General features: G+C 39.8%; 3 protein-coding genes and 1 pseudogene across 6 annotated transcripts; 2 read left to right on the top strand and 2 right to left on the bottom strand.

The window, feature by feature from the left end:
* Positions 1–1,880: 1,880 nt before the first annotated feature.
* On the bottom strand, positions 1,881–6,100 carry LOC104456021 (alkaline ceramidase). Of its 4 annotated transcripts, XM_039301108.1 has the most exons (5): positions 5,975–6,100; positions 4,362–4,653; positions 4,127–4,190; positions 3,616–3,941; positions 1,881–2,715 (listed from the first exon to the last, which is right to left on the bottom strand). In XM_039301108.1, exons 2-5 carry the CDS (start codon positions 4,610–4,612, stop codon positions 2,202–2,204), a joined length of 1,155 nt encoding a protein of 384 aa, XP_039157042.1. In that variant the 5' UTR covers positions 4,613–4,653; positions 5,975–6,100; the 3' UTR covers positions 1,881–2,201. The 4 variants fall into 4 exon arrangements, with proteins under 4 accessions (XP_039157042.1, XP_018717570.2, XP_039157043.1 ...); XM_018862025.2 differs by lacking the exon at positions 3,616–3,941; XM_039301110.1 differs by lacking the exon at positions 1,881–2,715 and having other exon boundaries at positions 3,694–4,018.
* A 2,504-nt stretch (positions 6,101–8,604) lies between these two features.
* Positions 8,605–11,063, top strand: LOC104416061 (sugar carrier protein C). The gene is made up of 4 exons (XM_010027499.2): positions 8,605–8,760; positions 8,865–9,187; positions 9,676–10,311; positions 10,528–11,063. Exons 1-4 carry the CDS (start codon positions 8,616–8,618, stop codon positions 10,972–10,974), a joined length of 1,551 nt encoding a protein of 516 aa, XP_010025801.2. The 5' UTR covers positions 8,605–8,615; the 3' UTR covers positions 10,975–11,063.
* Positions 11,064–13,576: 2,513 nt separating this feature from the next.
* Positions 13,577–15,842, top strand: LOC104416060 (annotated as a pseudogene).
* A 1,951-nt stretch (positions 15,843–17,793) lies between these two features.
* LOC104456020 (TBC1 domain family member 13) lies at positions 17,794–25,357 on the bottom strand. The gene is given in 10 exon segments (XM_010070715.3): positions 17,794–18,319; positions 19,080–19,196; positions 20,580–20,759; positions 21,473–21,601; positions 21,673–21,771; positions 23,171–23,323; positions 24,168–24,272; positions 24,563–24,655; positions 24,797–24,874; positions 24,876–25,357. Coding segments are annotated over 10 exon segments (1,371 nt in total). The 5' UTR covers positions 25,128–25,357; the 3' UTR covers positions 17,794–18,154.
* Between the last annotated feature and the right edge of the window lie 689 nt (positions 25,358–26,046).

Raw genomic sequence — 26,046 nt, 5'->3', positions numbered from 1 at the left:
TGGCGTCAGGGATTATGGACATAGGCAAGCAAGTATCATTAATTAACACTGGGGGATCCGAAAGCACTGAGGGAGTTTTGCTAAGACGTGATAACTGGACTTGACCAGCACTCAGTCATCTTCGTACGGTGCGATTCTTCTTGCATTTATGTGGGACGGACACCAGATTCTGCCTTTGCATGCACTTTTGTACTACGTTTCTGGCCTCCAACGAAAGTTTTTCAAAAAAATTACGAATAATAATTTGAAGTTTCTCGTTTCCTTGAAAAATGGTCTAGAGTGACCACAAGACACTGTTTTGATAATCATCTAAATAGTATCTAATCTGATTTTTTTGTTCTCAAAATCAGTTTGGAAACATAATTACGTTTGGTAAAAATTTTATTTTTGAAAACAAATGTGTTCCTAATTTTGGATAAGAATTGAGAATAAAAAAAAATGTGTTTTTCAATCTTAAAATAAAAAAAAAAATCAAAACAGTGAAAGTCGTCTTTTTCTCTTCCGCCATCCCGCAATTGCCATCAACCACCGCCCTCCGCTGTCTGCCACCGGTCGCCATCCGCTGGTCACTGTCTGCCAGTTTGGCGAGCTCACGAAGGCTCGCCAGGCCAGAGTGAGGTCCGATGAGCTCGCCAATAACCAAGCAAGCCTCTTCTCGGATCCCACTAGCGATGCATGCTAACTCCATGGTTTTTTCAAAACGTTTGGCGTTGTTCCGGTGCTAGAATTGGAGTCGCTACCTGGCCAGCACCTTCTTTATTAGCAGCTTTTGTTACACTTGCTGCCAAGTATGACGTCCTACCAAGTGGTCCCTTCGAGACCATTCCTAATGGGCTCAATCAAACTCTCGTGGATGGCCATGTCTAAGTCAAAAGATTTGGCAAGAGTGAAAGTGAAGCAATTACTAAAAGTGATGAATTTTACAGGATCCTATGTTCTTCTGAATTTGGTGGGTATACCTTCATTGGACCAGTTTTCAAAACAATGAGTTTTAAATATATACATTTTTCGTTTAATATTCATTAAGTTTATCTTGTGGATGAATTTCATATTCATGACCCGTCGAAACCCATTTTGCATCTTGGGCAATGGCACTATTTAACGCAAAAATGAGACATTTTGATCTTTTTTTTTTTTGTTTCCACCCATCCACATTCATCTTTCTAGCCGAAGGAACAGTCATAAAATGCCAGTCATTTGGTAAACAATGGGATGCCGAAGAGAAAGTGACCAGCAAAAGAAGATGATAAACCGTTACGAGACAAAATTCCATATGCTCATACACATGATCTGGGAACAATTTTCATGCCGTGTCTTTCCACCGAAACGATCGCACTGGAAAATCTTCCACCCACCGGTGGGAAAATATTGGGACAGGGGCGAGGTTTGAACTTCAAACCCTCAACCATGACCCCAAACAGCATCCAGAAGAAGGAACAATCCCATCTGCAAACACCCGAGCCATGTTTGGCCATATCTCTTCTGCTTCTCTATCAACTTATCTCATTCTCCAATTTTGATAGAATTTGCTCGAACCCGGTGAAAGCTAGGTTGATTCGAAACGGTCCGTCATACTCACAAAAGACATTTGATAAACTGGCCTAAAAACTCAAACGCCTACTTTATTAGCTAATGAAATTCATATAACTACACATTAACAACACTGCTCCAGGAGAAAAGCCAATATTGATTAACGACCTGTAATTGTCGTAGTCAAGTTAGACTGATTATAGGATCACTATCACATATGAAAACTGTAATTACATTGTACTGATTAAGCATAAAAGCAAGTACAGCGTGAGATCTCTTGCACTGCACATTCCAATTGTAAAATTATATCACATATGCTATGTACCAAAAGAGGAGTGAGAGAACCAAAAGACAACAAGATTGCAAGTTGCAACTACTGAAGTGGAAATAGCAGCATCAGCAATTGCAAATTGATCTAAAATCATGTAGGTGATACCACTTACCACAAAGTCAAAATGACTGATTTCAAAACGTACATAATTCACCTAGAACCGGACAAAAAATCTAGTTCGCAAATCAAATTAATAAATATCCCAAACTATTGCATGACCATCCAGTTGCCCTCTACAGAAGACTAGAAGGGAGTAAAGAATGATGATTTTGTTGTCAGTACTGCCAAACCATATACTACCAGGCGACCTCCGGCTTTGAGACCATAACTTATTTATCTTTCACTGCGTCTTTGGCTTTTGAATCTTTACATATGGGAGAACTCCCAAAAAGCAAACAACTTTTGGATTCCATCCCAGTTGCTTGGCCCGACAGAACATCAGGAAAGCGTTTGCATAATAGGAACTGAACCCCATTAACATGTGCCACAAAGCATGACCTTGGGGATTAATATACCACTGAGAGATTTTCTTGCATAACAGACGATCAAAAAGCCAACATAGACTGCCAAGAGATACGGTTGCAACATATAACTTCAAAAGACGCTTTGCGGTGACATCTTCTGTGTGGATGTAGTACTTGTACATCCTAGGGATACAAAGGAGGCAGAGTATTGCATAATGTATTTTAAAGCCAATTCCAAAGCGTACTAGTGAATGGAGGATGGCAAATGCGGCACCATAAAGAAACAGAAAGGTTGGCATTGTACTCCGGTAGTGCCAATCTGGTGAATGCAGAATATAGATGTAGAGAAGAATCTCCCATACCATAGGTGTTTCATCTCCTTGATGTGTACTGCGTGAAACAAAATTACTTTCCAGTTAGATAACCTTAGCAATTAAATGGGAGTATTTAAAGAATCAAAAACACAAACTGAAGTTAGTTTAAGGGAATAAAAGTCACTCACATATGATTTGAGAAATCATAGGAAAAGAATGATTCATCACTCTAAACCTATTTTGACCAAAATTAACTCAGGCACATAACTCCAAATCACAATAAGATTAAATTCAGTCAAAGATCCCCTGGTCCATGGGATCACATCTCTCCCATCCTGTTTTACTTCATAGATACAAGCTAGCACCACCTCAATATGATCATCCAGCAAAGGAAGTTTTACTTCATAGATACAAGCTAGCGCCCCCTCAATATGATCATCCAGCAAAGGATGAATCCTTCTCACAAATAGAAGTTGTCTGTATTTGTCTACTGCAGTTTGTGATGTGCGTAGTGTCATGTGGGCAGATAGGCGCCTATTGTGAGTCAGGTCTCAATGTTTTATAACCAATGACTACTGAAGTTGCCCTTTACTCAGTGGTAACAAAAAATTCCACCCCGCATGAATGGAAAAATAGACTTATTCCAGAAAATGATAAATATCAAATACAGCCAGCCTAATTATTGTGGAAAGTGATCTTTCCGATTTATAGTAGAGATGGCTGAAGTGAACTAAGATTCCAATAGCCTAAAGAATATGTCAATCCCACATCTCTAATTGCCAGCTTTATCGTCTCCTTTCAATTGGACATTCACACTGCAACACTTGAATCCAACTGCAGCTTCCTTCTTAAGTGAAATTTCAGGGGTGATCATGCTAACCCTAAGCATAGATGCACTATTTTGAAAAAACAATGATTCACAAGTGAAAATTCATCGCAGACAGAAATTTGCCAGGTAGGTGCAATTCCAACATACCTTTTTGCCAGTTTCTCATTATCAGCGCAAACAATGCAATTTTCTTTATCTATTTTGGACGAATGTTTCCTCACTCGGTGAACAACAAAGAAAGAATATATATATATATCCGACCGAAGTAAGTTCTCATTTTTTCCAAGATGTAAGGAGAGTTGAAAGTTCCATAAACAACAGACTGCGCAAATACGTCTGGTCTCATCAAGGCCCTCCATGTGCTTCAACGCAGCAATGAGGACCATGGCGAGGTGTGACAGCTTCTCTTGCTTGTGTCTATTGTATGTTGCGACCCTCAATGAGCTTTGATGAGAAGGCTGCAGTTCACCCCACTGGTGAGGGAGGTAATAGAAAAATTGATGAGGTTCCGCTGCAATAAGGTCAAGTTCTGGTAGGCAAGGAGGAACAACTGTGGCAGGTGGAGAGAGAGGGGCCTAATGTGACTCTCTTAAAAGAGGATTGGGCAGGAGAGAAGGAGGTGGAACACCAGCTGCTAATCAGAGCTGGTTGACATTACCTGTTGGAAGGATCGTGAGCTATGGACAGCTTTTGCTGGATCACTTCCATCAGTTTGTATGCAGCTGATTTATGACAGTGAGTGTTACTCAACATTTGAACTCACAGATGGTTAACAAACTAGAAAATGCATGGACATTACATATACACATACATTCAGCATGATTTCAACAACTAATTAAAGAGGAACTAAGCAAGAGACAGCACTTTCAGGACATATTGAGAGAAGTACTTACACTTGTTGTAGTGTGGCATGGTAAAGCATGCTACCAATGGCGAGTATTATATTTGATATGTGGAGGACACTGAATCTCTTCTCAAAATGTCGGCTCAAAGAATTTACCAGGCCAATAAGTGCCAAAAGTATGCCAGGTATGTTTGATACCGTGTTGAATAATTCCGCTAAATATGAAGAGTGGACATAATTTTTCTCACACCAGTCAATGGATGTAACAGGACCCCAGAAACTTGATAATCCATCTTCCATTCTTCAACAAGCCTTTGTTAATGGTACTAGGTTCTTGATGCCTGCATCCATTGCCGAAAAGAGGTAAGATGAAAAGCTTAACAGTCAAAGATAGAAGTCAACAACAGAATATGTTCAACTAAAAGCAGAATCATGCCCGATGACATAAGTTGAAAGTCAACTCAACAAAAGAAGTAAAGTCACCAGATGGACAGAGTAACAAAAGGAAAAGAAATCAACAAAGGGAACTGGACTAGAGCCTTAAGTAAAGTCTCCTAATTAAATGAGAACCATGAATTGAATACTAAAATTATGAGTGCCGAATCGTGAACCAAACAGTAGAATTATATTAAGTACCTTAAAAGATGTTGAGAGATAAACACATGTGGAGTGATATATATAAGACATCTTGAGCAATATCATGTGCTCTCACCACTAATGGTATACTTAGTCCATGGCGATGCAGGCACACTTTGCCATGTAAATGATCGCCAGTGGTAAATTTAATATTGAAATCATTAATTTATTCAAAGTTCACCTTAAAGTGACATATGAATGATGCATCCAAAAGATATAAATGCCTTTTACTAATCAAACAAGTCGGCCTAGGCTCCCATCTTTTTCCAAATAGAAAAGCAGCACCCACCATATGGTCATAGATGTATTTTAGATATGTTCACTTGATTTAAAGCTACCAGATACCTCTGAGTTTAGACAAATTACATGAAACAGTCTATTTACCATAAATAAGGTTTGTGACTTCAATCTATGAAAGTGAATTACAGTATCTGCAGTCACAATGTCTATTTATGAGAGAGTGTGAATAAAGTAAGATCCCGTGCATAGCACAAGCAACACTGCTTGTTACTAGCAAAAATCAAGATTGATATAGAAGAAGATCTCTAAGTGCCCTCTTAAGCTTACTTTCCCTTTTCTTCGACGCGGTAGTCGTTCACATAAAACACTATCACAGACCATTGCTTATCGAGACATAATCGAATGAGAAGTTCACCATCCATCAAAGAAAAGCCAAGTTCATCAATCCATAAGCGGTATCCACGATTACCATCAACGGGATTCGACCAAATTTCATTGAAAAAACTGGACTTGAATCCGCCACAAACAAGGATACGAAAGCACACACATCAATCAGTACACTAGCGGCTCAGCCCTCGAACCCGAATTGTTCACGCGCACTCCAGTCAAAGCAAAAGCACGACCATAACGATCTACGTTCCGCAGATCTAGTCCAGCAGGAGGAGCCCCGACACAGAAGTTGGCCAGGACATCAGAAAGCACGACCATAACGATCCCCGCACTGGAAAATAACCGCGACCCAGCAACGGTCGCGGGAGATAAAAGTCAGGGGGCGACGCGCATTACCTATGACCCTCCAAACTTCTCGACGATGCAGGCCGGCCACGCCTGCTCCCGGCGGCTCCACACGAACCCAACAGCAATCTCTCTCTCTCTCTATGGGTTGAGGAGATTCGGAGACAGAACGAGGGGGAGAGTGAGAAAAGAAAGGGAAGGTAATACCTTAAAAAAAACCTAAATTAGTATGCACGTAAAAAATTTACCACAGACTATTTTTTTTTATTATGAAAAACCTCAAATTAATACCCGTGATAAATTTATCCCAACTGAACTGACCATAAAAACCCCTAAATCGGACCCATGGACAAACCTCAAACTATTTTATTTGACCGCAAAAAACTCTAAATTGATAAATTTGTGATAAATATACTATTCACTAAATTGAATTAATACCACAAAAAAATCACAAAAATTGTAAACTGCAACAAATAAGTGTAAAATTCCAAATTGATATATCAGTCAACTGTCTCGTGTCATTTAATTTAATAATTTGACAATAAAATTTAACGATAAATGTACCAGTTTAGAGTAAATTTGTCAAAGGTATACCAGTTTAGGGTTCTTGGTGGTAAAAAAAATAATTTAAGGTAAATTTGTCATATGTGTACTAGTTGGAGGTTTTTTAGAGTATTAACCATTCTCTCTTTAATACCATATTTGAAAATTAATCTTAAGCCAAAAATTAAAAAATGTTTACTCTATTTTTGCTCACTTATTGGCTTCACATTAAATTGACTACATTATTTCTCATGCAAAAAATTAAAAAATGTTTACTCTATTTTCGCTCACTTTATTGGTTTCACATTAAATTGACTACATTATTTTTCTCGCATCCTCATACTTGACTTAAGATTATTTTTTACCTTTTTCTTCTTTGTTAGTTTTTTCGATCAGGAAGCAACACTATTTTCACCCGTATACAACTAAATCCATCTTATTTGGGTTCTATCGTTCGATTGCCATCTAAATTAGTGATCCTAAATTTACTTGCTTTCCTTTTCATAATAATCATATATCTATACAGGATCTACTTACCTTAATTAAGAATTTCATATGTTTAGTTTTTGGTTTATTGTAGATTTTCCATGTATTTTAAAGGCATCATCATCATCATCATCATCATCATCATCATTATGGGATATTGCTTCTATAAAATTTGCTTTGTCGAAAGAAATTTCCAAGAAATCCAGGTCTTTTTTATGCTATCAATCAAATTTATGAATAAATTATTAAGTAGATGAAATTTAATTAAATCAAAATATTGCAAAGTAAGACTTTTTTTTAAATGCCAGTGAAATATTATTATTTTGAGTTGACAAAAACTAATATTATACTGTTTACCAAAAAAAAAAATCAGGACATCTCATTGTGCATAATGATTTTAGTTTATTCCTAGAAATCTATCTAAGGTCTTACATGCTCTATATAAAAATATCTCAAGAAAAAAAAGTTAATTTTTAATATAGTAAATATGAGACTTAAGATATAGTTTAGACTAATGAAATTAATAAAAAAATTCCAAAAAAAGGTAAGCTTTTGAAATAAGAGGGCCATAAAATAATTAAGTTGTTATAAGATCATTGATGAAGAAGAGTTTTTTTAGTTGTATACTATATCAAGAATGTGATTTTTCCTTACTATTAGCAGGATAACTTTACACGAAGCTCATCAAATATTATAAGAATGTTCAAGAATACACTTTTCTTTAATATGCTAAAAAATAAAATAGGAGAATTGTTTAATTATGGTAACTATCATAAATATAAAAGAAAAAAAATAGAAAAAAGAAGGACTAAGGCCATCACTTTAAACTGGAATTGAAAGATTAAGGGCGGTTTGTCTTTTTAGTGTAAATATGGTAAATTTAGTCATTAAGGGAGTGAGAATAGTGCCACCAAAAAAAAAAAAAAACATCAAAAACCTAGAACTATAACCATCACCATATATTTATACCTTTCTTTGGTTTGGAATGGCAAATGGCCCCCAAACACCTCGACCATATGCAATCTCGTTCCTCTGATTTGGAATCTTTCTTCTGATGAGATGCTCGTGTGGCGCCTCTTTATCTGAAAAACATTAATAATGCCATGTTAGCTGCCATATAGGATTCTAAGCAATAATTTTTGACGCAACCATCACGAATGATAAATGCGTCATACATATATAAGTTTGTGATTTTCGATGTAAAAAACAAAAAAGTCTGGCATAATTTGAGATTTTTTTTGTGACGTTTTCCCCATATTTTATTTTGTCTATTTAGTCATAATAAGTATTTGATTAATTATAGACAAATACAAGACGATTTCTCACAATTGACTGTACAAAATAATCTTCCCCGTAGAGATTAGTACTAGTTAGGATAGGAATGATCGGATTATCATCATCTTTTATTTTTTTCCCCGCTAAAACATCGGATTATCATTATCTAATAAAGGATCTTGAAATTCATCAGTCGTACTATTACTCCGGCTTTCCTCAGTTCCTATCTTTATCAGGAGTCACTCTTACTGCAGAAGACCGAATCCGTGTGGAAGTAGAATTGAACATCCGAGATTGAAGAAGCATCTCCCCATACCAATGCCTTTAAATACAGTCTGACCCTCCATCGACGTCCATTCTAGCTCGTGTCTTCTGTAGTTTCATCGAGATGGCTGGCGGTTTCGGCATCGAAAGCGGCGGCGGCCACCGGGTCGCCAGGGATTATCCTGGGAAAGTCACGGCTTACGTTCTCATCACATGCATCGCCGCCGCCATGGGCGGGTTGATTTTCGGATACGACATCGGTATTTCGGGTAATGCTCTCATCTCGCTAGCCTTGTCTCTCCTCTTGTCTTTCGCGTTGGAACTTTCAGAGTTTCTTGCCACTAAGATTCTCTCCTGTGATGTATTCACTTAGGCGGCGTGACGTCCATGGCTCCCTTCCTGAAGAGGTTCTTCCCTTCCGTGTACCGGAAGGAGGCGTTGGACCGGTCGACGAACCAATACTGCAAGTTCGACAGCGTCAAGCTGACGATGTTCACGTCGTCGCTCTACTTGGCGGCGCTCGCGGCTTCGTTCCTTGCATCCAGGGTGACGAGGAGGATGGGTCGGAGGTGGTCCATGTTGCTGGGTGGCACGATCTTCCTCTGCGGTGCTGTCATAAATGCCGCCGCTCAGAACATAGGTATGTTGATCGCTGGCCGGATTTTGCTCGGCATCGGAGTCGGCTTCGCCACTCAGGTAAAAGTCCTGAACTACTGCGCTATTTTTGTACCAAGTTTTCGTTATTCATCGTATCAATCATGGTCACATGTATATAGCCTGCACGTATGTTTTTTGCCCTTAAACGCATCATTGTTCTTGCTGGCCTAGATTCGTTGTTACTTGAATTTTACAAGTTTTGCTTGTGAAAAGTTGACTAACCACTGAACTTCCTGGTAAAACTCACTAATCTAGTTTTATTTTTTGGTCGAAAAAGAATAAGTCTAGCTAAATTATTGATTTTCTTGCTGATGTGAGCACGGAGTTGAGAGGTCTTAGTTTAACCATGCTTCCTTTCAAGTCAACAAAGAAACGGTTTGAGCCGATTTTCTCGAAATCTAGATTAAAAGATTTGATGATAATACTTATAGATTTCCAGTTGCATTTAATTTTTTCCATTATGAGCTATCCTCGAGATTGCAGTGAAATTGACCTAACTCCACATGACGTGTAATTGAAATTCACAGTCTATACCACTCTATGTGTCGGAGATGGCGCCATACAAGCACCGTGGCTCGCTCAATGTGCTCTTCCAGCTGTCCATAGCGGTGGGCATCCTGTGCGCAAACTTGGTCAACTACTTCACCCAAAAGATGGCCAACGGCCAAGGGTGGCGCCTGAGCCTCGGCGGCGCGGCGGTCCCCGCCCTCTTCATCGGCATCTCGGCCCTCTTCCTCCCCAACACCCCCAACTCCATCCTCGAGAAGGGCAATCCCACGAAGGCGCGCGAGATGCTCCGCCGCGTCCGGGGGCTCTCCGACTGCGAGGTGGAGGCCGAGTTCAACGACATTGTGGAGGCTAGCAAGGCGTCCGAGGCCGTGAAGCACCCGTGGAGGAACCTCGGCAAGAGGAAGTACCGGCCGCAACTAATCATGTCAGTGCTCATCCCAATGTTTCAGCAACTTACCGGGATCAACGTGGTCATGTTCTACGCGCCAGTCCTGTTCATCACCATCGGGTTCGGGAACGATGCATCGCTTATGTCTTCGCTTATAACCGGCGGCGTCTTTGCGGCGGCGACACTCATCTCCGTGTATGGAACTGATAAGTGGGGACGCCGCCGGCTCTTCTTATGGGGCGGAGGGTTGATGCTCATCTTTCAGGTACGGAAACATCTCGAGACTCATTACGCTCTTTACCCTATATCTTCAACTATCCACTCCCTATTATGTCATCCGACCATGTATGGATCTTTGATTAAGTGTCTGTAAAGCCTGTTTAGACCGTCGTGGATGGTGTCCGATGTTCCTTCATGAGTGTAGTCACGAATGTCTGATCCCTATATTCTGTGAAAAGTTAAACCGCTCGTGATTTCGCAGGTGGCGGTTGCCTCCCTGATCGGTTGGAAGTTCGGCGTGACGGGCCAAGTGGACAGCCTCCCTGGCTGGTACGCGATCATCGTGGTGATCTGCATCTGCACCTTCGCGGCTGCCTTCGCCTTCTCGTGGGGGCCGCTGGGGTGGCTGGTGCCGAGTGAGATATTCCCCTTGGAGATCCGGTCGGCTGCTCAGAGCATCGTCGTGAGCGTCAACATGTTCTTCACCTTCCTTATCGCGCAGATCTTCCTCACCATGCTCTGCCACATGAAGTTCGGCCTCTTCATCTTCTTCGCCTTCTTCGTCGCCCTCATGACCGCCTTCATCTACTTCTTCTTGCCTGAGACGAAGAACATCCCGATCGAAGAGATGTCCCAAGTCTGGGAGGAACATTGGTACTGGAAGAAGTACGTGGTCGTAGATGGACCGCCGTTCGCCGAGAAAGTTTAGGCTTTCGATATTTTTGCTTAAGTTTAGGAAATAATTTGACTATACTTTTTCTAATTTTTGCAATTTCAATATGTTAGGTTTGTTTAGGTTGTATGCTTTCCCGAAACCAGGGTTTGCATGCAGATTTTTGTCGTTGAGTAAGTACGACTGGTTTAGGTTTTTTGATTCTCTTCTATGCACACTGAAAATAGTAACTTTAGTATTCATTGGATAGTTTTGGAATTATTGATTCCCTTTTTCTTCGTGAATTTGTTCCTTGGCTCTATTGCTGATAATTATTAAAGGTATTATAGTCGAGCTTGTGAAATTTATATGAATAGATATTTAAATGCTTGTCATCTATAAAATCTAGTATTTTTGTTAGATGAATATAATATAGGATCAATCAAGTAACCTTTTTCCTATGAGGATCACATGAGCGCTGCACGTACTTGTACTTTTTTCACGGTTGAAGAATTAGATATTCTAAATTGATCAAATTAATTGAAAATTTCATTGTTCTTTGGTGAGTGCTCGAAGATTAAATAATCGGAGATATAACCATATTATGAATTTACATTATCCATTTGTCAACAAAGATGTTACGTTTATAGTTTCACTGACCACGACCCTCAACTAGGGCAAAAAATAAAATAAGATTAGCTTTGAAAAGTAAAAGCACAGTAATTTCTCATATTGACCCCAGTAGCCGTCGTAAGTGAACTAATTGCTTCTAATTATATTCAAATATTGCTCTAGGATATAATTACATATATAAACTAATTACCATTTACTCAAGAGAAAAATTTGAATAATAAATTTCCGGAAAAAAGCCACCAAAATCTTAAACTTTGCCCTCCGCTACCATTTATCTCGTTTTTTTTTTTTTTTTTTTATACAAAAAAAATCTAAATTTATATCTTTATAACACATTTACCCTCTAAAAACATAAGAAACTGGAAAATAGAGGAAGGAGAGATTGAAAATGGTTGGGGTTGTTTAAGAGTGGTGTTTTCGTTCTCACTTAGCTAGCCATATGTGCTTATCTTTAAGGATTTTGTGAAATTTTTTGGAATTACTGCCAATTGTTTTAAAAGCTTAAACTATTAAATAAATACATGGTTTAATATTTAATTACTCTAATACTTCCCGTCACCCATAGGCTGGACTTTGACCTAAGCCTAAAATGTGGAAATTATAATTGAAGAGACAAATAAGGGCGGCAAATAGGGATCTGGAAAGATTCTAAAATCTCAGAGATTAAATTTTAAAATAATCGGCAGTGATCTCACAAAATCTCATAGACTTTATAAAAGAAATCCCATTTTTTTTTCCTTACTTCTCTTTATGGTTTATAAACTCAAACGTTGGTTTGTGCTATTGAAGAGAAGATCCAAGAAGACGATGGATCGTAGAGGGAAAACTAGAAGAAGTGCGCCCCAAAGTTGAAGCCGCAAGCCAAGCTCGGCCTAGATGGTGTCCAGCCCGAGCAAAACGCGAAGCTTGCCTAGATTTAGGATTGAGCTTGACGCCGTGGCGGATTTCGTGGTCTTTGAGCTCTGCCGCCGCGGCTGAAAGGAGTCCTTTGAGTCAAATAATTTCTGAACATCATCAAGCATCTGAAGAAAAGTTATGAAATGAGGGAGGAAAGGAAAATTCCATAAAGTGAAGGACACGAGATCAATCACCATGAGTAATAGCACGCGAAGGAACTAAAAGCATGCTGGAGATAACTCTCTCCCACCTCATGATCTGCTGCCATCGTCTGCTTCCCTTGAATATCTTCATCGTGCTTTCTATCCACTTCATTTAGCTGCTCCTCACCAGGAAATCTCGGACAATACGGCGAATGTGAACTCATTATTAAGATGCATGTGTAAGTGAATCGTATTAGAGAAATCCTACATCGAAGATTTGGTATGATGTTGAGCGATTAATATATCATAATTGAATCATAATTCATTGGTTTAAGTTTTTGAGTGAATGTGGGTCCAACTAAATATATTAATAAACTCTTTCCTAGTGATCTTCCTAGGTGTAGGTATCGAATTTCTGTTGCACGCTCTCCTTTGGTCAGGAATTTTCATTTGCGTTTTTTTTTTTTTGGTTTTTATTTTTTTTTCATCCTTGTTCTAATGTGGCGCTCGTGTGGTGCCACTTTATCAATAAAATAAAAAAATGAACAATGCCACGTCACCTGCCATATTTGACGGAAGTGTGATGTAGGGTTAATATGTAACATTGTAACATGAGTACAAGCTTGGAATTTTTGATATCAGGAAAAAATTTAGGATAGTGGACATAGTTTGGGATTTTTTTGTTGTTTTTTTTTCTCTAAATTTTGTTGTTGTTTAGTTACTTACAATAAGTATTTGATTAATTATAGATATATACAAGACGATTTCTTTCAATTGACTATAAAATAATATTCCCTGTAGATATTGGCAGTAGTTAGGATAAGGATTCTCGGATTATCACTATCTAATGAGGATATTGGAATTCATCAGTTGGGCTATCCCTACGGCTTTCCTCAGTTCAAATCTTTATCAAGAGAAACGTCTCCACACCAACGCATGTAAATGCAGCTCCAGTCTACGTCTGTGTCTGTTGTAGTTTCACCGAGATGGCTGCTGGTTTCGGCATCGAAAGCGGCGGCGGCGTCGCGGTCGCCGGCAAGCATTATCCCGGGAAAGTCACGGCTTACGTTCTCATCACATGCATCGCCGCCGCCACGGGCGGGTTGATGTTCGGATACGACGTCGGAATTTCAGGTGATGCTCGTCTTCATCAGCCTTTTCTCTCCTCTGCCGTTTGCGTCGGAACTTCAGATTCTCTCTCGTGATTTATTCACTTAGGCAGCGTGACGTCCATGGCTCCGTTCCTGAAGAGGTTCTTCCCCGCCGTGTACCGGGAGGAGTCGTCGGACGAGTCGACGAACCGATAGTGCAAGATCGACAGGTTCCCGCCGACGATGCTCATGTCGTCGCCCTACATGGCAGCGATCCTGGCCCCGTTCAATGCATCCCAGTTGCCGCAGAGGTGGTCGATGTTGCTGGGCGGCGTGATCTTCCTCTTGGGCGCTCTAATAAATGCCGCCGCTTGGGACATCTATATGTTTATAGTTGGCCGGAATCTGCTCGGCATCGGACTCGGCTTTGTCACTCGAGTAAAACCCCTTGATTACTGCACTATTTTTTTTTCCTTTTTTTACCAAGTTTTCGTTATTCATCGTGTCATAATCTGCCCTTAAACGCATCATTGTTCTTGCGGACCTAGATTCATTGTTACTTGAAATTTACAAGTTTTGCTTATGGTAAGATGACTGATTACTAGACTCCCTGCTAGATCTCTCTCATTAGGCCATCCCAAATCCTATATTTACTGTATTAGGTTAATTTAAAATTCATAAATTTTCCTAATAGAAGAGAAGTAATGTAGTTAAATCATCGACTTTCTTGCTGAGCGCGAAGTTGAGAGTTTTAACAATGCTTCCTTTCAAGACAAGACTTGTCGACAAAGTAACGGTTTAAGCCGATTTTCAATGGCTTTTGATTATTTATATGGACTTTAATCGACCGTGATTGCATAATTGGATTATGAGTTATGTTTGAGATTGCAATGAAATGGACCTAACTCAACACGACGTGTAATTAAAATTCATAGTCCGTGCCGCTCTATCTGTCGGAGATGGCACCATACAAGCACCGTGGCTCGCTCAATGCGCTCTTCCAGCTGTCCATCTCAGTAGGCATCCTGTGCGCAAACGTGGTCAACCACTTCACCCAAAAGATGGCCAACGGCGAAGGTTGGCGTGTGAGCCTCGGCGGTGCGGCGGTCCCCGCCCTCATCATCGGCGTCTCGGCCTTCTTCCTTCCCAACTCCCCTAACTCCATCCTTGAGGAGGGCAATCCCACGGAGGCACGGGAGATGCTCCGCCGCATCCGGGGGGTCTCTGACTGCGAGGTGTAGGCCGAGTATAACGACATCCGGGAGGCGAGCAAGGCGTCCAAGGCCATGGAGTACCCGTGGCTCAACCTCGGCAGGAGGAAGTACCGGCCACACCTGATCATGTCGTTGCTCATCCCAATGTTTCAGCAGCTTACCGGGATCAACGTGGTCATGTTCTATGCGCCAGTCCTGTTCATCGCCATCGGGTTCGGGAACGATGCATCGCTCATGTCCGCGCTTATAACCGGCGTCGTCAACGTGGTAGCAACCCTCATCTCCGTATATGGAACTGATAAGTGGGGACGCCGCCGGCTTTTCTTCTGGGGTGGAGGGCTGATGCTCATCTTTCAGGTATGGAAACATCTCGAGACTCGTTACACTCTTTACCCTATATCTTCAACTATCCACTCCCTACTGTCTCATCCGACCATATTTCGATCTTTGATTAAGTGTCGGTAAAACCTGTTTGAACTGCTATGATTCCACAGGTGGCGTTGGCATTGGCGTCCCCGATCGGCCGGAAGTTTGGCGTGACGGGCCAAGCGGACAACCTCCCCAGTTGGTATGCAATGGTCGTGGTGATATGCATCTGCATCTTCGTGTCTGCCTTCGCCTTCTCGTGGGGGCCGCTGGGGTGGCTGGTGCCGAGCGAGATATTCCCCCTGGAGATCCGGTCGGCTGCTCAGAGCATCGTCGTGTGCATCAACATGTTCTTCACCTTCCTTATCTTGCAAATCTTCCCCACCATGTTCTGTCACATGAAGTTTGGCCTCTTCATCTTCTTCGCCTTCTTCGTGGCCCTCATGACCGCCTACATCTACTTCTTCTTGCCTGAGACGAAGAACATCCCGATCGAGAAGATGTCCCAAGTCTGGGAGGAACACTGGTACTGGAAGAAGTACATGGTCGTGGATGGACCGCCGTTCGCAGAGAAAGTTTAGGCGCTTATATTTCACTAAAGTTTTAGGAAATAATTTTGACTATACTTCTTCTCGTTCTTACAATTTCAAAATGTTAGGTTTGATGAGGTTGTGCATGCAGATTTTTGTCGTTGAATAAGTACGACTGGTTTAGGTTTATTGATTCTCTTCTATGCACATGGGGAATAGTAACCTTAATATTCATTGGTTAGTTTTGCGATTATTGATTCCCTTCTTCTTTGTAAATTTGTTCCTTGGCTCTATTGCTGATAATTATTAAAAGTATTATAGTCGAGCTTATGAAAATGATGTAAATAGATATATAAATGCTTGACATCTATAAAATCTAGTGTTATTGTTAGATGAATATAGAGTATGATCAATTAAGTACCCATTTTTCTACAAGGATCACATGGGCAGTGCGCGTACCTGTATTTTTTCACAATTGAAGTATTAGATATTCTAGATTGATTGAACTAATTGAAACATTCATTATTCTTTTGTGAGTGCTCGAAGATCAAATAGTCGGAGATATAGCCATAGTATGAATTTACATGATTCCATTTGTTAACAAAGATGGTCCTAAATGCCTCATTAATTAAGATTAATAATGTTTATATTACGTTCATAGTTTCACTAACCACGAGCCTCATTTGGGGCAAAAAATAAATGAGATAAGTTGAGAAAAATAAAGCACAATATTTCTCTTATTGATCACATCAGCCGTGGTAAGTCAACCAGTTGCTCCTAATTATATTTAAATAATCCTTTAGGATATAATTACATACATAAACTAATAACTTTTTACTCAGAAAATTGAATAATAAATTTTAGGGAACAAACCACAAAAAGCCTCAGGCTATACTCATTGCAAGGCGTTTATCTCAATTTTTTTTCGTGACATAAAAATCCCAAATTTATACACGTTTGATACATTTAACCTCCGTCACAATTTCATCAAAGACCTCCGCTATGAATCTTATGGGTTAGTGTTTTTTTAGATATAGTGGTGCCACGCGAGCACCAAATCATAAACAGATCAAAAAGAAAAGGACAAAGTTAAAAGCTAAAAAGAAATAGAAGGAACAGGAACCAGAGGAGAGAGAGAGACAAGAAATGGTTGGGGGGTGTTTAAGAGCTGCACCGCCGTTCTAACTTTGCCGGCGAGGTGGGATTCATAAGAGGAGCCAAGAGCGCCGGAGCGCCGGAGACACCGAGTGAGGGCAGCGACATCCTTGTTTTTAAGGACCTCGGTTAGGTAATCACTGCAGAAAGGGAGCTTCTCTCCATGTCGATGTTATTAGAGAAATCCCCAATTTTTTTCCTTATAATTACACACCCATGATTTTGCAGGCATCTCGTACTTGCAATCATACTTTGCAAAAAAATAGAAAAAATCCTGACTTTTCACATAGATTAGTAAGCTACAGGAAGTGAATTTTCCGGATTGGTTACCCTCTTTCGAAAAATTTGATTTTTCTCCCATCACCAATTAGTATTGTCATCGTGCGTTCAGAATCTTATTGCGCTAACATCGTTCATGGAATGTCACTCGCAAGTAACAAAAATTACTTGGAGATCGAGGAAGCAGGTCGTTTATCCCTCTGGTTCAACTCGATTCGACAGTACAAATTCGATTCTCTAAAATCCTATGGCGGCCAATGCCCATGGATTCGAATCCATGGGAACGGGCACAGTGCAATGGTCACTAGAGACCAAATGCGATCAATTCAATTATAGAAACCAAATCCGACCATACCCGCTTACTTGTCTAGATTATAAGTTACGTCCGTATGTATATCACGGTTCAGATGTAAGTGAAATAGACACATTGAAATTTTCAAAGTTCGAGAGAGAATTGAAAGATTTCTTTGACATATGAATCTCTTTTTCCCCTTATGGCAATGTAAGGATCCAGCTGGTAGTCCGGTTGCGGTTTGGCCCAAAGAACAAGGATGAGAAAGTGAAGAAGTAGGAGTAGGCAATACCTTATTAATCAAAGGATCAAGCACCAAGTGCTAATGTTAATATTCATGAATGCAAGGGCAAATTACATTTTCGTGTGTAGAGCTGAAGTTCTTGATCTACAGTGCACTCTTAAAAACAAAGGAAGGGGGGTAAAAAGGAAAAATCGCTGATCTCTATAATCAAACGATAACAACAGACAAAAGCAGAGTCTATTCCTGGATGTTGAAATTTTTCCTATGTCGATCGACATTTACACCCAATAATTTACACGGATTTACAGTCCAACAAAAAAATTGAAAAAGCAAAACCAGAAAGAAAGAAAGAAGAAAAGGAAAAAGGAAGGAAAGATACAAGTGGGGTAAAAATTAACCTGAAGGTTTAGAACGCAACTTGTTGGCTACGTACAGCAGATGGCTAATATTCATGGAGGGGTAATGTTGCAGTAGCTTAAGGTTAGCAGTGAAATCGCCGGCAAGGAGGCGTCTCCGTACAAGAATCAGCATTGTGCAGCAGATGCGAAGCAATGTCTCCTGGAATTACAATCAGATATTTTACTTTCAAGCTTTCAACACGCTAGACAGAATTTAAACTGAGAATTGTCCATTTACTGACACAGCAAACAATACAGTCACATAAGCACTACATAATAACCATTGTGGCAGACCAGACAGTAAAGAGTTTTTGCAGAGTTGAAGTTCAACGAGAGAAGGCAACATTCGAGAAGAAATTCCTCAGATAGTTCACTGGCATATCATCATTTTAAAGATGGTTAAATCTCTAAACATCTAACATAAGTCCTTCAAAGTAGATAAATAACAGGTTTACAGAAATAATGACTTCACGCACTGATTAGTCTTGTTTTTCTTCCTAATCCAGGCTCCTTTCATTTCTTCTTGGGGCATATGTCAGCAGATCAATGCTTGTTTTAAGTTCTATTCAAGTGGCCTAGCCAATTGACTGATTCCAGAGGCACATCCCCAAATAATTCACAGGCTCTCCATCATTTTAACTACAAATTTTAAACATATTTGCTTAAATGGAAGTACGTTTAGAATGGAAAGAAAAGGTCTACACACGATGACTCTAGTTGTTGCTTAGTCTCATTTTTCCTCCAATTCCAAATTATCTCGGTTCCCTTATATCTGGAGTTTTCTTTAATAAGAGTTATGCTGAATTTCCATTCATTTCCATTCCAATTCTCTACTCTCCATAACCAAGTAACTCCTTAGAGTATCGTGCCATCAGATTTACATAACCATAATAGCACATCACAAAGAGCAAAATATGTACCTGAGGACCTTCAGGGTCACTTAGAAGCGTGTCCCAGATGTGTAGGATGTCCGTAAAACTAAATTCTTGGGTCAGCAGGAGAGTAATCCACCTAAATGCGTAGAACTGTGGATTGACCTGACAATTTTCAACGTAATTTTCAGGTTTTCGAAAGACCAAGGTTTATGCAATAAGGAGATCTTATATCAACAATTAAAAGAAAAACAGAAAGCGTGATTACAAAATTCGAGAGGCAAACTGCAGTATCATCTGCATCGCGAAGTCACTGACACTGTCATTATATTTATAAACAGAGGCACAGGCACTTCACTTAGGTATTGTGTGAGATTTAGAATTCCCCAGACACCTTGAGACACATATTGAGAACTTGTTTCTACATGTCTATTTAAAACCAATAATAATATACATGCCCCAGAAATTATCAGAGATGCTGGAAATAAAAAGAAATCCCTTGGAATAGAAGGGAGGATATAATGGATCTATAGCAAGGTACAGCTGATATGAAGTTTTCCCCAACATGACAACTTCTGAAGGTTCAATCAGGGAGATGACTAAGAATTGTATTGCTCCATCGCACAATAGTCCTTCAGAGCTCATGCAACTTATAAACATCTGGTGTGAAATAGCTGATATCTTATTTATCTATCTCAAAACTTATTAACAGTACTCTCACAATAGTTCATCTTATTTATAATGCCAGAGATTGAAAGTGATAGTGCGCATATCCATACTTCATCAGAGGGATCATTGATGCACAGAAATTGTACAAAACATCATATACAATAGCGGGACAATGAAATAAAAATATCCCAATGGCTCAATAATTGTTAACTAAGTTTTCAGTCAATGTTCATCAATTCCCCTTTAGTCCTTTTGATGATAACCCCTAGATACGTCAGCAGAGGAGCTGCACTAACTGTCATTCCTAATCCCAAGAGGAAAAACAAAGTTGTGATTTGTTCTTGCTTTTGGCATCCAACACATGCAGAGCTTCATTTCTTCTGTATTTTTCATTCATGATGTCCATATACTGTTGCTTCTTTTTTGCAATCCTATGCCTATATGCTCTGCAGCATCAATAGTGTCCTTCAGAAAAGAAGTGATCTTTTCTTCCTGGAAGATCTTTAAAACTGGAACTTCAGGATGGAAAGATCTCTCCACTTGAGAGAGAAATTCTATACAAGCACACTTGTAAAACTGCCCAGTCAAATAGATCTTGAGCACTATGCATTGGTTGAAGTAAACATGGTTTCAAAGAAAAGAAAAAAGACCCATTTTCATGCCAAGACCTTATGCACATGAATGAACCTAGTGATGTATGTGGTAATGTACTAGATAAAATCAATGTATGTTGTTTTGAATGATTACGCAGAAGGAGGAACATGCCTTAATTATGCTCTTGAACAAGTAAATGATTTCTAGCATACAAGCTCCTTCCATCTAATACACTTAGAAAAACAAAGAGAGAAATGGGGTGGTCAGACTTTGATTATGTCTTACCTTTGTCGTGACCTCAAGATGACGCCAAAGCTCTTCATCATGTTCCTTGAGAAGCTGTGACAACCTTGTAATTGTCGAACGAATGCCCACAACACTGTTGTCCAACTGCTGACAAAAGTTGTCCCGTAAACCACTCAATAACTCAACAAAGCAAAAGAAAGTATCCGCTTCTGCAGCCGCCTGCATAATGCAAAAATAAGAAACAATGAAGCATACAATACTATACAAGAAAGTATCATTTATTAATACATCCATGTCACATGATTTTCCAAACTTCAAATTAACATAATCTTGGCAAACTCAAATTGTTATCCAATTTCAAGCACTAATTAGTTAAGGAAAAAATCACTGTTCTCTACTGTATCCATGACAGTTACTGCTGTAAATTTGATTACCTTGTTTTTGACATCTTTCGCATTAAGTCCAAGACATAAGAAAAATAATCAACAAAAATGTGCATGTAGACAACGACACTCAGTAACATATGAGTAGAGGCAGCGAATGGTGACCAAAAACACTTGACACCAATGAGATGGTGAGAAAATTTGATGAGGACTGTCAGCATTTAAGAAAATAATTTCAGCAATAAATGAGCAAATCATACGTGGTGCCAATGTTGTGATAAAAGAGCAAGCACAATGACACTGGAAAAAACAGTATTAGAAAGAAACTTGCAGAAAATCCCTTGCATCTAACCACAAACTATTAAAATCCTCAAGTTTACTACTGTAATACATTCACCACTGAAAGGTTTTCATGAGGCAATTGATCACATAAGTTGCATGAAAAGTAGACAGGATATACCAGAATCAAACAGGAAACATAAAAATGATACAAAACATCATATTTATAGATAATTCAAGACAGAGCAGAAAGGACTAAGAGTTACATACCGCATTCTCCTCATCAGGATCAGTTCTGAATACAAAGAAAAGAGGAGCCAAGATTTCGTTCATGCCTTGGACATATCTTATGCCAGGATTCAACTTAGCAAACAAAATTAATATGTTCCTCAGAGCATCCTGAGATTATGAAGACAATAAATGAGAAAAATGCATTCCTCTGATAATTCAAGCAAATTGAACAAGCATACTTGATTAGCTTTTGCATATGCCGAATCTCCAGAGAAAAAGTCCATATCCGGATGAGTTCGTTTCACATCACGGTCAATCTGTTGTACGATCTCTGCATCCTAAGAAAAGGACATATTCATACTCAATTCAAACTCTTATTAATACTTAAAGCAACATTTAGATTACAATCCAGTGAGAGAAAATCATTCGTTGAAACTCACAGCAGGCATGACAGATAGAGATAGGAGTAAAAGAAACAAGGGTATGACACAAATAGCTCCTCTGTAAAACAGGTGTTAAGCATCAAGATTGTAAGGTAGGAAAAAAAAAACATCAGGCCTCTAACAGAAGCAGGACCACACCAAACATCTAACAATTCAAGCTACACTAGCGCCCGATACCGAACAATTCAATCTAGACCAGAACAGGACACTTGATATATTTAAGGAGGTGATAGGAGGACACGATGTCAACTCACATACATTGCCACTTCTAACACCTCTCTCTTTATCTTTTTCACTATTCGATATATTTTTATGTACTTTATCAAGCTCTTGCTGATTACACACATTTTTATGTTTTAAAAGTAAAAATTTACTCGTTCAAAGCTCAGCAAGATAGACAACATAAACTTATAACGAAATTTTTTTTCTATCCCAAAAGGCCAACTCCAGATGAGAAGTTTTCAGATTGCATGATTAAAGATACTGAAATGACTATTTAGAAACCAAGAATACATTTTTAAAGCCTTGCGTGACTAAGGAAATCAGATTTCTAGAAATGATCACCAAATTGATTGCCGAATTACCTAAGAATAACCCACAGGGACACTCAATCTCTTTCTTCCACCCTATACAAGTCAGACATCAAAGAGAAGGAAATTATTCATAGTCTCCCCACAAGGCATTTTCTTTCGTAGAATATAACTTTACTTGACCCTCATATATCTTGAGGAAGAAGCTCAAAGAAAAGTACAACCCTTCAGGTTTACAAATAGTGCGAAAGAGTTAGAAAGGACAAGCTGAAGTGCATAATCAGAGACAAATCTATTGAAGCCTGTATTACAGTTTAATTTTTTATTATTCATCTGTCTTTCTCTGTTTTAGCTAATTTCTCTTCATTTCTGATTGGCTTAGCTTTTTTCAACTCCTTTTCCCGTGCAATGTGATTTTACTTTTCCTCTGTGCATTCAATCCACTTCCAACATTAATTATCACCTAGAGACCCAATTGGCATTTCAAATAGTGCGAATGACATAATTCCTTTGCCAAAATTTAAAATCTCAAACAACTACAAGTTAACATATGATTACATAATAAATCTCTGATCCAATGACAAGTCAACCGAGGAAAACCTGCATTTCCCCCAGATGTTTATAACTCCACCTTTGATGACGGGCAGCTAATTTCACCAATAACCTTAATGCTCGTTTAACAAGAAGCAACAGCTCAAATTTTCAAAAGGAAAAGTAAAATTCTAGTGACTTCATTCAAAAACTTATTTTGCAATCTCTGGTACCTGAAAGAACTGATTCCAAATACTGCTTTTTCCAAGGCACAAGGGATGCTCCCCATGAGTTATTTCTGATCGCTTGAGTATGCCACGCCTTTGAAACTTTGACTCTTCGTTGTCACAGCTTGTGGATTTATCCAACCTTCTCGTGATTTCTGACTAACTAACCACAAGAAGTTCATAAGTATGTAACTTAATAGCAAAAAGTAAGATGCAAAAGGCAAAGTCAATAATAAGATGCAGTGAGCTTCACATTTCAGCATGTTTCATCTAAGTCAAGATCTGACAAAAACGAATTGACAAAACTAGGCCCCAAGAATTGCCATGATACCGTAACACGTGGAAATTGGCAATTAGAAAGAAGTGTTAAAGATAACTTGTATGTAATTTACTTCTATTACAACCATATTAAGACTGAGACCCAGAAAATACCAAATCGGAAAATAATTGCATTGAAATTATGTTAGAGATTCTCTAACTCGTTCTTCTTGTAGTATATTGTATATTATCAGAACCAAAGGTGAGAAATGGAGAATTTTAGCATATTTTACCAGCTAAAACGTAATCAAAACTCAGCAAGGTGAAAGTCTGGTGGGTAATTAGGAAGGAGAAGAATCAACTTTATGGAGAAATTCCCATCATATCATCAAGGGTTTATTGGCTAAAACCAACATACTTTTGGAAGTCCCCCTCTCAGAAGCGCCAAACAAACCAGAGAATTAGAACGAAAATTCAAGTGCCGCACATTAAAGGTTGTACCTCAATGAACCAACCACCCCATTCCTAAGTTCCCAGGATTAGTATAACTTAATCCGCCGCCTCTTGTCAACATCCAAAGTCGGTTAAACAAAATAATGACTTTCCACTGGTAACAGCATATTGGAACTTCACTTCAGAGTCTACCGTTATTGTTACAGAAGGTAGCCATGATATTCCTAATCATAGAAGGGAAACTGCATCAAAAGCCACATACAGAGCATCGAGAACACTGCCTTTTACTTACAGGGTTCATCAAAACCTCAGCTTTGAGGTTCTTATATTGCGACCTCTTCTTTGCAAGCTCAGACGACCAGAGCCCTCGATCCGAAGGCAAATAACCAAGCAAAAGCTGCCACAAGGTCCACAATCCACCAGTCACATATTAAACCTTGTTTAATCTATGGAAAAGAACAGTACTGCAATAAAAAGTAAAGGGACAAACCAAAAACTAAACCCTCCAAATCAGGCTAGTTGGACACTGAATTGTGTGTCAATTTCCACACCTAACCATATAGGAATCTCACTACAACACTTAGCCAATAGGTAATACATCCATTTCCATTTTTACTACTTGTCAGTAAGATGTGAACCACTCCAGAATATGAATTGCAAAACCAACAAAAGCAAGCACAACAATACCTTCCACACGGTGGGACGAACCCCTGCGCCATCTGGTATCCCGGGTGACACAATCCTCCTCAACTCCCTCACATTCACCACCTTCTTCGATAGCTACACGTCACCAAACCAAACAAAAAAACCATCCGTCAATCCCAATCCCAATCCCCAAACATCCGAAATCCCCGGTTCGAGCATTTCCCGAATACAATCACCAATCACATCCCCTAGCGCTGGGCCAAGAAAAAGCCTCACCTCGGCCAAGAGCTGAGCCTGCCTGGCGAACTCCTCCCCGGACGGACCCTCGGCGTCGCCGTTCTCCTCGTCATTGCCGGCCCTCGCCGCCCCCGCGGGCTCCCCCCTGGCGACGACGCGGGTGGGGGCCGGAGGCGGAGGGCCGCGCCGCTGCAGCCGCCGCCTCCGGGGGATCCGACGCCGCCGCCGGCCGCCCGTCCCCGTCGCCATCGCCGTCGTCGTCGGCCGAGGCGTACTTAGAGGCGTACCGGAGGAGGCGCTCGTCGTCGGGCGGCGGCGCGGAGGACCAGAGCGAGCTGTTGAGCCAGTCGGGTACCCGCTTCTTCACCATAATCTCCGATCCGCCGCCGGAGCCGAATTCGGATCGCCGGCTCTGGAATTCCCGATCGTCGTTTCGCGACTCGTCCCTTCTTCCTCCTTCTGCTCCTCCTCCTTCCTCGTGAAAAGAGCGCGGGTCGAAGGCTAAGGTCCCGACAGCGGTCGCGAGAGGACGGTGAACGACTAATAGGGGGGCGCCACGCGGTCGGACTCGGGTGGTTACCGGTCTGCGGTTTGCGTCTGGACGACAGGTGTTCCCAACTGTTTATTTTGAAATTGGTTTCTATTTTTTTTTTTTAAATATTATTGTTGTTAAAAATGCGTCGTTTGACTTGAGTAATTAACTTGAGCGGTACATTGACAGCGTTAACGACGTGATTAAGTACAAAAAAAGATCTCGACGGCACAAATGGTATGATTTAGAATATGATAAATGAATGCCATCTATCTTTCATTTCCAAATTTTTTATTTGCCTTGAATTATCTCTCACGATTACATTACTGTATGTAGTAAAAAATTAAGTTATTAGATAAAAACGTAATTTATTATTTAATTATTCTTGTACTTCCCTTCATGTGTAGATTGGATTTTGAATAGTTAAACTCAAGATCAAAGCATTGTCTATTATATAAATATTCTCGTAATTGGTATGAATGAGAAATAGAAAATGATTTACTTTCCAAGCTTATAAGGTGGAATTGGCAAAAGATGAATACAATTGAAGCACATTTAATTGATTTTCACTGTTCATCCACGTTCGCCAAGTTCATAAGTGATTTGATTTATCCCATGGATACATCGAAAGGCATGATTTGGTGGACTCATCAAATTTGGTGGATTGTGATGAGCATGAAGAAAAAAAGGAATGTATGCATGGAAAAAGAAGCCGAAACCAAAACCGATTCGAAACCAAACTACGTTGAGTTGCACG

The sequence above is a fragment of the Eucalyptus grandis genome, chromosome 8, assembly GCF_016545825.1.
Source record: "Eucalyptus grandis isolate ANBG69807.140 chromosome 8, ASM1654582v1, whole genome shotgun sequence".
Classification (NCBI taxonomy): domain Eukaryota; kingdom Viridiplantae; phylum Streptophyta; class Magnoliopsida; order Myrtales; family Myrtaceae; genus Eucalyptus; species Eucalyptus grandis.
Note: the sequence above shows the minus strand (reverse complement) of the source record. Positions and strands in the feature narration are given on the sequence as shown.